The sequence below is a fragment of the Herpailurus yagouaroundi genome, unplaced genomic scaffold (genome assembly GCF_014898765.1).
Source record: "Herpailurus yagouaroundi ecotype Mexico unplaced genomic scaffold, PumYag 222, whole genome shotgun sequence".
NCBI classification, from domain to species: Eukaryota; Metazoa; Chordata; class Mammalia; order Carnivora; family Felidae; genus Herpailurus; species Herpailurus yagouaroundi.
Window position 1 is genome coordinate 19694416 of NW_024412453.1, and position 13716 is coordinate 19708131.

General features: G+C 43.9%; 1 protein-coding gene across 3 annotated transcripts in view; it reads left to right on the top strand.

Annotated features, from left to right (window-relative positions):
* Positions 1-13716, top strand: part of LUC7L (LUC7 like) — a 45739-nt gene that overhangs the window by 24362 nt on the left and 7661 nt on the right. For all 3 annotated transcript variants that reach the window (XM_040459595.1, XM_040459594.1, XM_040459596.1), the window contains exons 5-6: positions 7588-7698; positions 8404-8547. In XM_040459595.1, the coding sequence (XP_040315529.1) occupies positions 7588-7698; positions 8404-8547 (255 nt within the window). The remainder of the gene's footprint in view (positions 1-7587; positions 7699-8403; positions 8548-13716) is intronic.

The following is a 13716-nucleotide window of genomic DNA, read 5'->3' on the forward strand; positions in this document are numbered from 1 at the left end:
GGTGGCTCAGTCAGTTGGGCAGCCGACTTCGGCTCAGGTCATGATCTCGTGGTCCGTGAGTTTGAGCCCCGAGTCAGGCTCTGTGCTGACAGCTCAGAGCCTGGAGCCTGTTTCGGATTCTGTGTCTCCCTTTCTCTGACCCTCCCTTGTTCATGCTCTTTCTGTCTCAAAAAAGTAAATAAACGTTAAAAAAAAAATTAGAAAAACAAAAACTATTTTTATCTTGGGGTGCCTGGTTGGCCCAGTTGGTGGAGTGTGCAGCTCGGTCTTGGGGTTGTGGGTTCAAGCCCCACATTGGATATAGAGATTACTTAAGAATAAAATCTTTTTTTTTTTTCTTTTTTTTAAGTAAGTGGGGGGAGGGTAAGAGGGAGAGAGAGACTCTCAAGCAGGCTCCACACTCAGCACAGAGCCTGATGCAGGGCTCTATCCCACCATCCAGGGATCATGACCTGAGTTGAAATCAAGAGTTAGACGCTCACCTGAGTTACCCAGGCCCCCCAAAGATAAAATCTTTTTTTTTTTTTAGTTTATTTATTTATTTTGAGAAAGAAAGCACAAGCATCTGTGAGCAGAGGAGGGGCAGAGAGAGAGAGTGGGGAGAGAGAATCCCAAGCAGGCTCCGTGCTCAGTCTCACTAACCATGAGATCATGACCTGAGTCAGAATCAGTGGTCAGACACTCAACTGAATGAGCCACCCAGGCACCCCTCAAAACGAAGATCTTAACAAAATGTGTGTGTGTGTGTGTGTGTGTGTGTGTGTGTGTGTGTGTTTCTACCTTGTGACTTAGTTTTACAAATCTCCATTCTTAGGAAGTAATTAGAAATATAGGCAGGCATTGGTAAACAAATATGGTAGGATTGTTTATAAGATTGGAAAATTGGACACAGAACTCATGTCATAGACTGCCCTCGAAATTGTATAAAATCTATTTAATGACTTAGAATTGCTATGATGTCACGAGCAAGACAAAGGTACAAAATTGTGTATACTAGAGAGTTCATCTATAGTTTTTGGGGGGGGGGCCGGGGGGCCCCCCCTGGTTGGTTTTTTTGTTTTTTTTTTTTTTTTTTTTTTGTGGTCTCATTAAACACATACTGCTTAATCAGAGAATTGGTAGATCTGGCTTTTAAAACACAGAGTGTGCTCTCCCCTCCCTGGAGGCAGTCACTTAGTACTGCTTTAAAATGCAGGGGCGCCTGGGTGGCGCAGTCGGTTAAGCGTCCGACTTCAGCCAGGTCACGATCTCACGGTCTGTGAGTTCGAGCCCCGCGTCGGGCTCTGGGCTGATGGCTCAGAGCCTGGAGCCTGTTTCCGATTCTGTGTCTCCCTCTCTCTCTGCCCCTCCCCCATTCATGCTCTGTCTCTCTCTGTCCCAAAAATAAATAAACGTTGAAAAAAAAAATTAAAAAAAATTAAAATAAAATAAAAATAAAAGCCCTGCATCAGGCTCCACACTGTCAATTCTCTCTCCCCCTCTCTCTCTGCCTCTCAAGTCTCTTATCTGTCAAAATGCGGGGAGGCAAACACTTAAAAGCAACAACTTGGTTCTTTCGTTTCTTGTTTTGATTTAAATGATCTCTATACCCTACTTCAGTCGCATGCTCTTCTGACTAATCTAGCCAGGCGCCTCAAAAGGGACAGCTTGCTGGTTAACTGGCACAAGTTGACCTTGGTGGGTTAGGTTTTTAGCAGACTGTTTCGGAGCATTTGCTGGAAGCCTGTGTGTCAAGGGTTTGCTGTGGGTCAGAATTCTGAGGCTCTGCTGGCCAAAAGGAGGTAGTGAGTCCTGCTCATTGAACTTCTAACAGTTTAAAGTTATGATTAAATGGATTATTTCTCTACAAAAAGAAGTCAAAGGTTGATTTACCAGGGAATTTTTTTTAAACTTCTGCAGAGAATCTCAATTATCAAAAGTAGATGTAATCATATAATGAATTTTCTTGTACCCCTCACTAAGCCTTGGGAATGGTGAGTTCACTGCCAGCTGTTTCGTCTTGCCTTAACTTTTCTTCCAAATCTCCCTCCCTCCCTCTCTCTCTCTCTCTCTCTCTCTCTGCCCCTCCCTATTCACGCTCTGTATTTCTCAAAATAAATAAACTTAAAAAATTTTTTTTAAATAATAAAAATTAAAATGTGGTAAGAGAAAGTTCTAAAGATACAGAACTGAACAGAATATTATAATGAAATTTCTGGGTTCTGTCTCCCAGTGCAGCTCCTGTGCAACAATTCTTTCAGTGATTATTGATATGAAGATTCTTGTTTCATCTTTTTTCTTGTGTTTCCCCACTGGATTTTTTTAAAGATTTTATTTATTTTTTTAATTTTTTTTTTTTTTTTTTTTTTTTTTAGAGAGAGAGAGAGAGAGAGAGAGTGAGCGAGTGAGCAGGGGAGGGGCAGAGAGAGGGAGACAGAATCCCAAGCAGGCTCCGCGCTGTCAGTGTAGAGCCTGATATGGAGCCCAAACTCACGAACAAATTATGACCTGGGCCAAAACCAAGAATCAGACGCTTAACCACCTGAGCCACCCAGATGCCTGTAAGGTTTTATTTATTTGATTTTATTTATTTATTTATTTTTTAATGTTTTTTTTTTTTTTTTATTTTTTTTTTAACGTTTTATTTATTTTTGAGACAGAGAGAGACAGAACATGAACGGGGGAGGGGCAGAGAGAGAGGGAGACACAGAATCGGAAGCAGGCTCCAGGCTCTGAGCCATCAGCCCAGAGCCCCACATGGGGCTCGAACTCACGGACCGTGAGATCGTGATCTGAGTCGAAGTCGGACGCTTAACCGACTGAGCCACCCAGGTGCCCCTTTAATGTTTACTTTTGAGAGAGAGAGAGAGACCGCACAAGTGGGGTAGGGGCAGATTCAGAGGGAGACACAGAATCAGAAGCAGGCTCCATGCTCTGAGCTGTCAGAACAGAGCCCAGCACACGGCTCGAACCCACGAATTGCAAGATCATGACCTGAGCCAAAGTTGGACACTTTCTGACTGAGCCACACAGGCACACCAAGATTTTATTTTTTAAGTAATATCTACCGCCACCATAGGGCTTGAACCCAGAAGCCTGAGATCAGGAGTTGCACACTCCACCAACTGAGCCGGCCAGGTGCCCCCACTGGATTATTTTATAGTAACTCCTAGACATGGAATTTCATTTGTAAATACTGCAAGAGTATATCTAGAAGTTGAAGACTTTATTAAAAACAGTCATTTTAAAAAATAATATACCATTTGATAGTGTTCAAATTTCCCAGATTGCTTCAAAAAGGGTTCTTTTACAGTTTTATTTGTTTGACTTAGGATTCAGAATAAGGGCTACACATTAGAGTGCTTTGTAAGTCTTTTGACTTCTTTTTGTAAGTCTTTTTAAATCTTTTTGAAGAAATTAATTTTCTTAAAGTCTCCTCCTGAACTTTGGTGATTGTATCCTCATGATGTTTTTTTAACATGTTTTCCCTTATCTTTGAAATTCCTGTACCCTAGGAGTTAGATCTGGAGGCTTGATAATCAGATTTACTTTCTTTTGTGACTGGAGGATTTCAGAGGTAGAGCTTTGCCCTTCCTATTGTATCACCTCAGCTGGCACAGTGATCTGTGGGCTTGGTCGGTACAGACACTCTTTATCTCTTGGTCGTGAAGGTCCCCTTCAGCCTTTAGCCTGATGCTTTAAGCACAGTTGAGGATAGTTGCCTAGATCAGTTACTTCACTAAGGTGCAGCATCTCTTAGCAATGTAAAAACACGTAGAACTCTCATAAGGTTCAAAAATTTAAAGTATAGAAGGTACATTGTGAAACCGCTCTCCTGCTCAGTTCTTCAGTCACCTGGTTGCCTCTAGAAGTAACCAGTTAAGTGTTCTGTTTCCTTTAGAGTTTATGTGCAGACCTGAGGCAGATAGTGTGTCTGTATTCCATTGTTTTTTTCTTTTGTTTTGTTTTTACACAAATAGCAGTCTACTATACACTTATTCTATCCTTACCCCTTTTTTTTTGTTCTCCTTGTTAGTGTATCTTTGTATAGAGTTCCTTATTCCTTTTTGTGGCTACGTAGTATTCCAAAGCATGGATATCTACATTATGTGACCAGTCCCTTATTGATGATCATGGTGCTGCATTACACATTGGCATTGTATACATGTATCTGGGAGAGATTCCTAGATGCAGAACTGTTGGATCAGAAGGGTATCTTTCATTTTGATGGTGCCATAGTGTTCTCCGGAGGGATGAATGTTCCCACCAGCAGTGTAGAAGAGTTCCATTTCACATCTTTGCCAACAGTGAGTGGCCAAATTTTGGGGACTTTGCCAGTCAGAGGTATAAAAAGGTATTTATTTGTGGTCCTGATGGGGTTGTTGTAAAAGTATTTCTTTGTGTAGGTATATCCTGCCTAGACCCTCAGCTTGAGCTTGATGGCTGGAGCCTCCGGGAGTTTATCTGGGAGAAGGTGCCTCCCCGTTCTCACCACAGGCTCCCAGCCTACCACAGCCTCAGCCTGACATGCCACGGCCAGGCCTTGACTTCTTGAAAGTGTTTTATTCAGAAATTTCCTAGGAAATGGGTATATAATATGTTTGCTACTAGGTCATCTCTATAAATAACATTTCTCAACTTGAACACTGGCAAATAAACCGCAATATTAACATATTCGCCAATGAAAAAGTTACAGAGCAACACTTTCCTTTAGCATACATATATTGAAAAAACAAAAAATTTTATTTTTTAAATTCAGTAGAGCTCATTTTTTCCCCAAATTGTTTCCTATTTAAAAAAAAATTTTTTTTATTTATTTTGAGAGGGATAGTGTATGCATGCAAGTGGGAGAGGGGCAGGGGAGGGGCAGAGGGAGAGGGACGAAGAATCCCAGGGAGCCTCCACAATACCGGTGCAAAGCCTGACACAGGGCTCCATCTCATGACTTCAAGACCATGACCTGAGCCGACCTCAGGAGTCGGATGCTTAACTGACTGAGCCACCCAGGCGCCTTTGTCTTGCTTTTTGATGTTTTACTTCACAGGTTTCCAAAAACTACACACCACATCAACTAAATTTCCAAGCTATCTTTAATATCCCATAGGAGACCAGTTGTGATTATACCTACTTTTTCTAGCTACAGATGACAGTATAACAGTTGTATTTGCTAAGTCAGATATTCTGGATTAGAATCCCTTTGTGACCTTGGGCAAGTTCTTTTAACTTTTTCTATTCATCTGTGAACTGGGTTGGTACTGACCGCCTCACAGTTGTGCAGATTGGGTGTAAGGACTTTGGAGCCAAGCCACAAGGGTTCTTGCACCCTGATGCCATTACTTAGTAGTTTGGAAACTGTACCTCAGTTTTTTCACCTGGGAAATGGAGACTTTCAGAGTTTCTGTGCAGCTCTTTTAAGGCATGTGTGGACATGTCACACAGTACAGGGGCACGTGTGTGCTGTGACCTGTCTCCTTGATGGCACATGCTTGTTTATGGCCACTGTCATTTCTGCTGGGCTGGGAGCAGCACCAGACGGTCCTGCGTGTGGAGGAATAGCCTTCAGCAGCAGTGAGACTTGTGTGCCAATTGTACACCAGCCCTGTGCTCAGGTACCCTCAGTAGTTCATATTTCCTCGTACCATTCCTAAGCCACAGAGGTTGGGTCACGTTCTGGTCAATGGTGGGTTGTGATTAGGACTTAATTTTTAGACTTGGGTACCTTTTTTTTTGTTTTTTTAAGAAAAATTATTTAAACCTCCTCTTTGATATATTTTAGGAATCAATCTGAATTTGACAAGCACTTTGAAGAGAAGAAGCAGTAGAACAAAGCATCGTCTTTTAAAGAATGTGGCAGTTAAAGGATGTCCCTGTGGTCTGCCTATTTTGGGTTGTGAGGTTTCCTATTTAGTTTTTAGCTTATCAGATGTGTGAGTCTGTAGCTAATTGAGGTTCTGCTGAAGCTGCAGTTGGTTGCTTTAATTGGTAAGGCCTTGGCAGGGTTATTAGATGTCTCTTGCCCATTTGACCCCTGATGTGTAGATTCGTGGGTCTGTTTCAGGGGAGATTGTTCTTTTTGGGTATATAACGGAGGGACACTACACCACAGACTTGACACCTCTATGTGGGTGAACCTGGGGCGATTCAGGATGGTCTACTGGGATCCATGATCCCATGTGAGCACAGGTGGCATGGGACTTGTATCAGATTGCTGGCACTTTGATCCTGGTAAGTTACCACCCTGTCAGCAGAGTTGGTCAACTCTACATCTTTCCAGGAAGTACACTGCATGCAGACACATGATGATCATTTGGTTTCCTGATTGTTAGATTGAAATGTAGCGAAACATCAGGGAATATTTGGATGGCCAACAACACGAAAGAGGTCCTGAATTCCAAAATCATGGAGTGAAATTGGGAATTGGCCTCAGTGGATGATTAGGCTTTAACCTTTCTTCAGCACCTGGGGGGGCTTGGCATCGTCACAGAGCTTCTTCTCTGTCTTGACCTACTTCCAAGTAAGCATTTGTTTGAAAAGAGTACTTAAGATTTCTAGAGGAGACGGTAACCCTCTCCAGTGTCCCTATTATCCATTCCACTGTGGCACTGATCCTTGTAGAGTGGTTTCTTGACAGCTGACCTCTCCCCTGGCCATCTTTGGGCAGAGGGACATAGATTCTCACCACTTGGTCTGTTGGCCTTCCATCTGCTTTCTAGGAACTCTACCCAGAGTTTGTTCTCCTGTATTTTTTGGCGATAGTTCACATGGTCTAGTCATGTCATCCTGTTCTAAATTCTGTTGCTGTCATATTTAACACAATGCCGACATTTGCAAGTTGACTTGTGGGTGTGAGTTAGGAGGTGCTAATCACTGGTCATAGCCTGACACATCTGTTTGTGTGTTTATCTGAAGTTACGCTGGAGCCTTTGACTGGTCATGACAGATTAACTGCCTAAAACCTACGAAGCAGCTTATTAATTAGTGTATTTTAGTGTTTCCCACAAACTCTTCAGAGTGAGCAATTAGATATCTAGAGTTTCTTTTCCTTTATCTCTTTGGGTAAGTAGTAACCAGTTTTCCTGCTACTTTAGACCGTAGGCAATAACTAACCATACTCACAGCTCTCAGTAATATTTGTTCTATTGTTTTGTTTTGAGGTGGAAGGGGGAACTCTACCCTCAGAACATGAGGGAATAATATTTACGTGGCTCACACAGACCAGTGAGTACATCATCTGCATCCCCCACAGCTCACCAGCAGAGGGCCTCTGTTACTAGTCTCAGTCCACCCTTCCTGCCCCTCAGAGAACGCTGTTAATTATGGCCAAGTGTTTTAATTTAAAAAATTCCTGGAAATGTTATTGAGGGATGGGGGTCCTTTTACAAATTTTAGAAATAAACAGATGAGAAGACTATGCTTCTGAGTCTTGGTTTAACAAAGCCCCTTGGTTTAATGTGATTATGGACATGCTGGCTATAGTGTAGTTTAAGATCTTCCCGCTGAACTTACAGGCTTTTAAGAAACCAACCCAGGAGTGTATGTCCTATTGAATAAATGGGTTCCAAGGCACTACATGTAACTGATCATAGCTCACTGCTTCTCCTGAGCTAGGCAATGGATCATTTGGAGTCCTTTATTGCCGAGTGTGATCGGAGAACTGAGCTTGCCAAGAAGCGACTGGCAGAGACGCAGGAGGAGATCAGTGCAGAAGTTTCTGCGAAGGTATGCCTGGGAGACATTAACATTTGGTTTTTTTTTTTAACATCACCACGTAAAATAGGAAACGGGGAAAGCTAGTCGAGAAATGGTTAGTTTGTGGGGCACCTATACCACAGAATAAAGAAGGTAGATCTTTGTGTAACTGGCCTATCGGTTCATCCCTCCTCTGCTCCCCCTCTTTCAGCACAACTAAGTCTCTGTGGTGTCCTTTACTTTCAGTTTTGTAAAGGCATCACTTAAGATACGTGCAGTTGATAACTGGACCAAAGGTGCTACTTTATTTCTAAAATTAAATTCCAAATGATTAGGCATTTTGCTTACAGTACAAATTTATACCTTTAAACCTGGATGTTTTATGGCCTTTACCCAGAAGGTTGAGTTGTGATAGAAGTGAGAAGAGACAGCCCAGAAAATGACCACCATGATGACCCTGACCACCACGTTGGAAGTGACAGACATGCTCTTACTGTCTTACATGCTCTTACTGGGATGCAGTGGCCAGGTTTAGTTTAAGGTCAGGGTCACAACAGTGCTAGTAAGGATGTCAAAATTTCTATATTTTGCATGCGTTCAGTGAGGATCCTTGCTGTTCTCTTTAATTCCAGTGGAACGGAACAGAAGAACAGCGAGAGAACCACTCACTTTCTCTTTGTTCTAGTCTTTTGGTTTTAGATGTCTGCTTACCTGATTATTTCTGTCTTCCCTTAGGCAGAAAAAGTACATGAGTTGAATGAAGAAATCGGAAAACTTCTTGCTAAAGCTGAGCAGCTGGGAGCTGAAGGAAATGTTGATGAATCCCAGAAAATTCTTATGGAAGTGGAAAAAGTCCGTGCAAAGAAAAAAGAAGCTGAGGTTAGTGGGAAATGTCTTTAAGAAAGAGGAAACTTAGTAACCCTAGAAGATTCACCATTTGGGCTAAAATTAAAGCATTCAATTTTTTGAATATTGGAAAGAAGTTGGAAATAAGATGCTGTATGGATAGGATTGTAGGATTTAGAGTCTGTGCACAGTTGGGTTTGTGCCTTTGCTCTGCCCCCCTGTGACACTCGTTTGACATCAGACCAATCCCTTACCAGCCCTGAGCATAACACCTATATGTAGAATGCAGTCCTGAGAGTGAAGTCACTGGAGTGGTGTCTTCTTTTTTTTTTTTTTTTGTAATGTTCATTTATTTATTTTGAGAGAGAGAGAGAGAGTGCTCGAGCATAAGTGGGGAGGGACAGAGAGTCCCAGCTGTACTCTGCACGGTAAGTGCATAGCCCATTGTGGGGCTCGATCCCACAACCATGGGATCATGATCTCAGATCTCAGCCAAAACCAAGAGTAGGACGCTTAACCGACTGAGCCACCCAGGCACCCCCATAGTGGTGTCATTTTACTCTCTGATCCTCTGGCTCCCTAGGAGGTTGCTGGGCTGTGGTGGTTACTCAGCTGGCATGAGCGGGTCAGAGTTATATTGGAGAATGAAAACTGGGTGTCCTTGGCGACAGTACATCTCTTGTAGGGAGAACCTGTGCAGACTGAGGGTAGCATCCAAGTGGTGTTGGCTGGGATGCCAGGCCAGGATGTGCGGTGGAAAAAATGAGTCAGGGACTCATTGTTTGTATAACTGACAACCGTGTTCTTCCTAGATTATTGTATCCATCAGATATGCTTTGGGTCTCAAGTCCTTACCCCTGGAATGGGAAATGGCTCATGTCGACTTTGAGAATGGTGGGAACAGCAGAGTCAGAGGGAGGTGGGATGGTTGTGTTCCTGTAACACATGCTTATTAAGCTCCAGCTATGTGCCAGATACTTTCTGGTTGTGAACATGCCAGAGGATGCCCTTCTTGTGGAGACAGTGCTGGAGGCGGGAGGGGGTGCAGAGAGAAGAGTATGTGAACAGATGGATATGTTTCATTCTGAGGAAATCTGGTGCTTAGAAGCAATGGGGTCTGGGGGCACCTGTGTGGCTCAGTCCATTGAGGGTCCAACTCTTGACTTCAACTCACGTGGTGATCCCAGGGTTGTGAGATCGAGCCCCGTGTTGGGCTTTATATTGGGCATGGAGCTTGCTTGAGATTGTCCATCTCTCTCTCAAAAAACAAATAAATAAAAATTAGGATAAATAAAAGAATTCTTTAAAGAAGAAAAAAAGAAATGGGGTCTGAGTTTGAGATGACTTTGTGTTGCCAAGGGTCTCCAGGTAGAGTAATTTGGTCCTGGGAGTCCCTTTAGTGGAGACCTATGAACTGAGACGGTTCTTAGAGTGGTGGGGGCCGGTAGAGGTGAGCAGATGGCATGTAGTTGTCAGGTCCCCTTTGGTTATCTCTGTACACCCCAGGCTCAGCATGGTGATGAACACGCAGTAGGAGCTCGGTAATGACTAACTGAATGCATGGATAGTGCCAGGGGCCTGTTGGTGTTAGAGTGATGCCCACTGAGGCAGTAGTCAGTACAGGGAGCAGAAGGATTACTCAGGACAGGGCTGTGCTGGGGTTGGGGTCATCTCCAACTTTTAAGGTATCTCCTGGAAGGTGGTGCCAAGATAATGCCTCATACCCCTGGCAGGACAGCACCTGCTTAGTGACATATATAGCTGATATGGTCCATTCTTGAACATGAGAGGGAGAAAATTCACAATACAGATGGATTTTCTTTTAAGTTTGTTTCTTTTGAGAGAAAGAGACCACAAGTGAGAGAGGGGCACAGAGAGAGACTGAATCCCAAGCAGGCTCTGCAGTGTTAGTGCAGAGTACAATTTCGGGCTTGAACTCGTGAACTGCCAGGTCATGACCTGAGCCAAAGTTGAACACTTAGCCAGCTGATCCACCCAGGTGCCCCCAGATGGATGTTTTGTAAATAATTTTTTTTCCCCAGCATTTTTATTTATTTTAAGGGAGACAGATTGAGAAGAGGAGAGGCAGAGAGAATCCCAAGCAGGTTCTGCACTGTCAGCACGGAGCCCGACATGGGGCTCAAGCTCACCAGCCGTGAGATCATGACCTGAGCTGAAACCAAGAGTCACATGCTCAACTGAGCCATCCAGGCGTTCTCCCCCACCCCCCACCCCAGATGGATGTTTTGTATGTAAATGCTTAGATGTATTCAAGGTAAAAGATGGATGGGTTGCGAATGTGACAGTTGCAGGTGTTACCTTGAGTGGCATTGCCGTGTTAGTATGAGTTGGTAGAGTTCCAAACAGTCTTTCCTGGTTTACAGAGTAGATCCATATCCAGGAAATTGCATGTATATTTAAATCTTGCATTCTGCATAGGATTTAAGTCCCTGAGTATCTATACAAATGTAAATCACGTATATACGTCCTTACGTAGGATCTAAACCGATGTATATTGAAATGGGAAATTTTTGTGTACATGTAGGAGAGTCCTGACAGCTCTGTCCAGTGGGAAGCTCTGTCGCCTGTTGGTACGTCCTGTGGCCCAGCTCTTTCAGCTTCTAAGAGCCGAGCAAACACCAGAAATCCTTAGGATGGCTCAGAGATTTGTATGTAGGCATAAAAAATTGTAGATGTGGGGTTCATCGTGTGCATGTCTGCAGACAGCCCACACAGGAGCAGAATGTAGCATGCGTGGCTCTTCGTGCCCAGGACTCCTAGCATCCTTGCCCTGGCCATTTGTCCTCCATCCGCATCGCTGAGGGTGCCCCCAGGAGGCAGCACCACTTTCTTAAAACCACTGGGAAAGACAGGGTGGTGTTGGGCAGGTCTGGGCAGTGCTGCCCTAAGGTAATAAGGCACCTGTGGGTTCCTTTCTGCTTTTAGTAGTGGACAAGGGTGGGTGTGTTGGGTAGTCTCAAGAAATTATGCAGAGAGATCCCATGTACCCTTTAGCCAGTTTCCCCCAGTGGTAACATGTTGAAAAACTGTAGTACAGTATCAGAAAGGATGTTGATAGTCAAAAGTCCATCACCACTGAGATCCCTCCCACGATCCTTCTGTAGCCACACCCACTTCTCTGACCCCTGGCAACCACCAATCTGTCCTCTATCTGTATATTCTGGTTATTTCAAGAATCTTATGTAGAGTCATACAGTACATAACCTTTTGAGATTGGCTTTTTTATTTTTTTTTAAACTAGGCATAGAGTTTATTTTGAAAGATATGAGGCGGTGGTATTCAAAGTTTTGAAACTAGAAAGGGACAGAATATCACAGATATTCGTGTGCCCAGCATATTTACGTTTTTGAGTAAGGTTTTTGGTTTTGTTTAGCAATGGGGCACCTGTGTGGCTCAGTCAGTTTAGCGTCCAACTTCAACTTGGGTCATGATCTCACAGCTTGCGAGTTCGAGCCCCGCGTCGGGCTCTGTGCTGACAGCTCAGAGCCTGGAGCCTGCTTCGGATTTTGTGTCTCCTTCTCTCTCTGCTCCTCCCCCACTTATTCCCTGTCTCTCTCCTTCAAAAATAAATAAAAACATTAAAAAAAAAAGTTATAGCACATCATAATGGAAATTCAGGTTCCCAGTCCTTCCCCCTCTAGTCCCATTCTCTCCCTCCTCAGAGGCAGACGTTACTGTGCATTCAGTTTTGTCTTTGTCTGGTATTACGCATGTGTACCGCCTGTAAACTCTGTGTGTGTGTGTGTGTGTGTGTGTGTGTGTGTGTGTGTGTGTGTGTGTCTCTGCGTTGTGTGCTTTGTGCGTTTAAAAAGTCCCAAATAGGGGCGCCTGGGTGGCTCGGTCGGTTAAGCATCTGACTTCGGCTCAGGTCATGATCTCACAGTCCGTGAGTTCGAGCCCTGCGTCGGGCTCTGTGCTGACAGCTCAGAGCCTGGAGCCTGTTTCAGCTTCTCTGTCTCCCTCTCTCTCTGCCCCTCCCCTGTCCATGCTCTGTCTCTCTCTGTCTCAAAAATAAATAAACGTTAAAAAAAATAAAATAAAAATAAAAAGTCCCAAATAAATGCTGCCTTTTTTTTTTTTAATATTTTTTTTTTATTTATTTTTTTATTTTTTTTATTTTTTTAATTTTTTTTTCAACATTTATTTATTTTTGGGACAGAGAGAGACAGAGCATGAACGGAGGAGGGGCAGAGAGAGAGGGAGACACAGCATCGGAAGCCGGCTCCGGGCTCCGAGCCATCAGCCCAGAGCCCGACGCGGGGCTCGAACTCCCGAGACCGGGAGATCGTGACCTGGCTGAAGTCGGCCGCTTAACCGACTGCGCCACCCAGGCGCCCCTTTTTTTTAATATTTTTAATTTTTGCTTATTTTTGAGAACAAGGGCGCGAATGGGGGAGGTGCAGAGAGAGAGGGAGACACAGAACTCAAAGCAGGCTCCAGGCCCTGAGCTGTCAGCACAGAGCCTGATGTGGGGCTTTAACTCATGGACTCACGGGCCTTGAGAACATGACCTGAGCCGAAGTCAGCTGCCCAACCGAGCCGCCCAGGCGCCCCTAAATGCTGCCATTCTGTACACATCTCTCACATGCATTCCTCACTTAGCACTATTTGTAAGGTCTCTCCTTGTTGCTACATACAACTTCCTTCAGGTTATTGCTGTAGGCTTCCGCTTCACAGACGTGTTACTGTCCGTTGGCGGTTTCTCATCTTACAGACAGCTCCACAGCAAGTGCCCTTGCACTTGTTTGCTGGCACGTGTATGAGCGTGTTCTAGGACGTACACCTGGAAGAATTTCTGGTAATGGCATGCACTGTCTTGCTTTCAGATTATTCAATTGCACCACCTGTTAGTTGCACCAACCTAGTCTCCTCCCCGCAGCGTATGAGAGTGCCCACCAGTTGAATGAATGACATGGTAACTTACGTTAATCTCCATTTGCCAGGGAATTTTGAACGTGTGAATTAATGGAAGATCCCATAAGTAAGGGTCAGTGACTGTTGGAATGCATTTCTTAAACCTGGGTTTGGAAAGAGTGTTTTAGCTTTGGCACAAGCGGCAGGAGCCATGTCCCTCTTTTCTTTTTTTTTTTTTTTTTTTTTTCTCTTTTATATTTCATGCATTCCACCTTGAAGCTGAGTGAGTTACTTCTTATAATAGGATTCAGACTGGAGTGGCTGCAC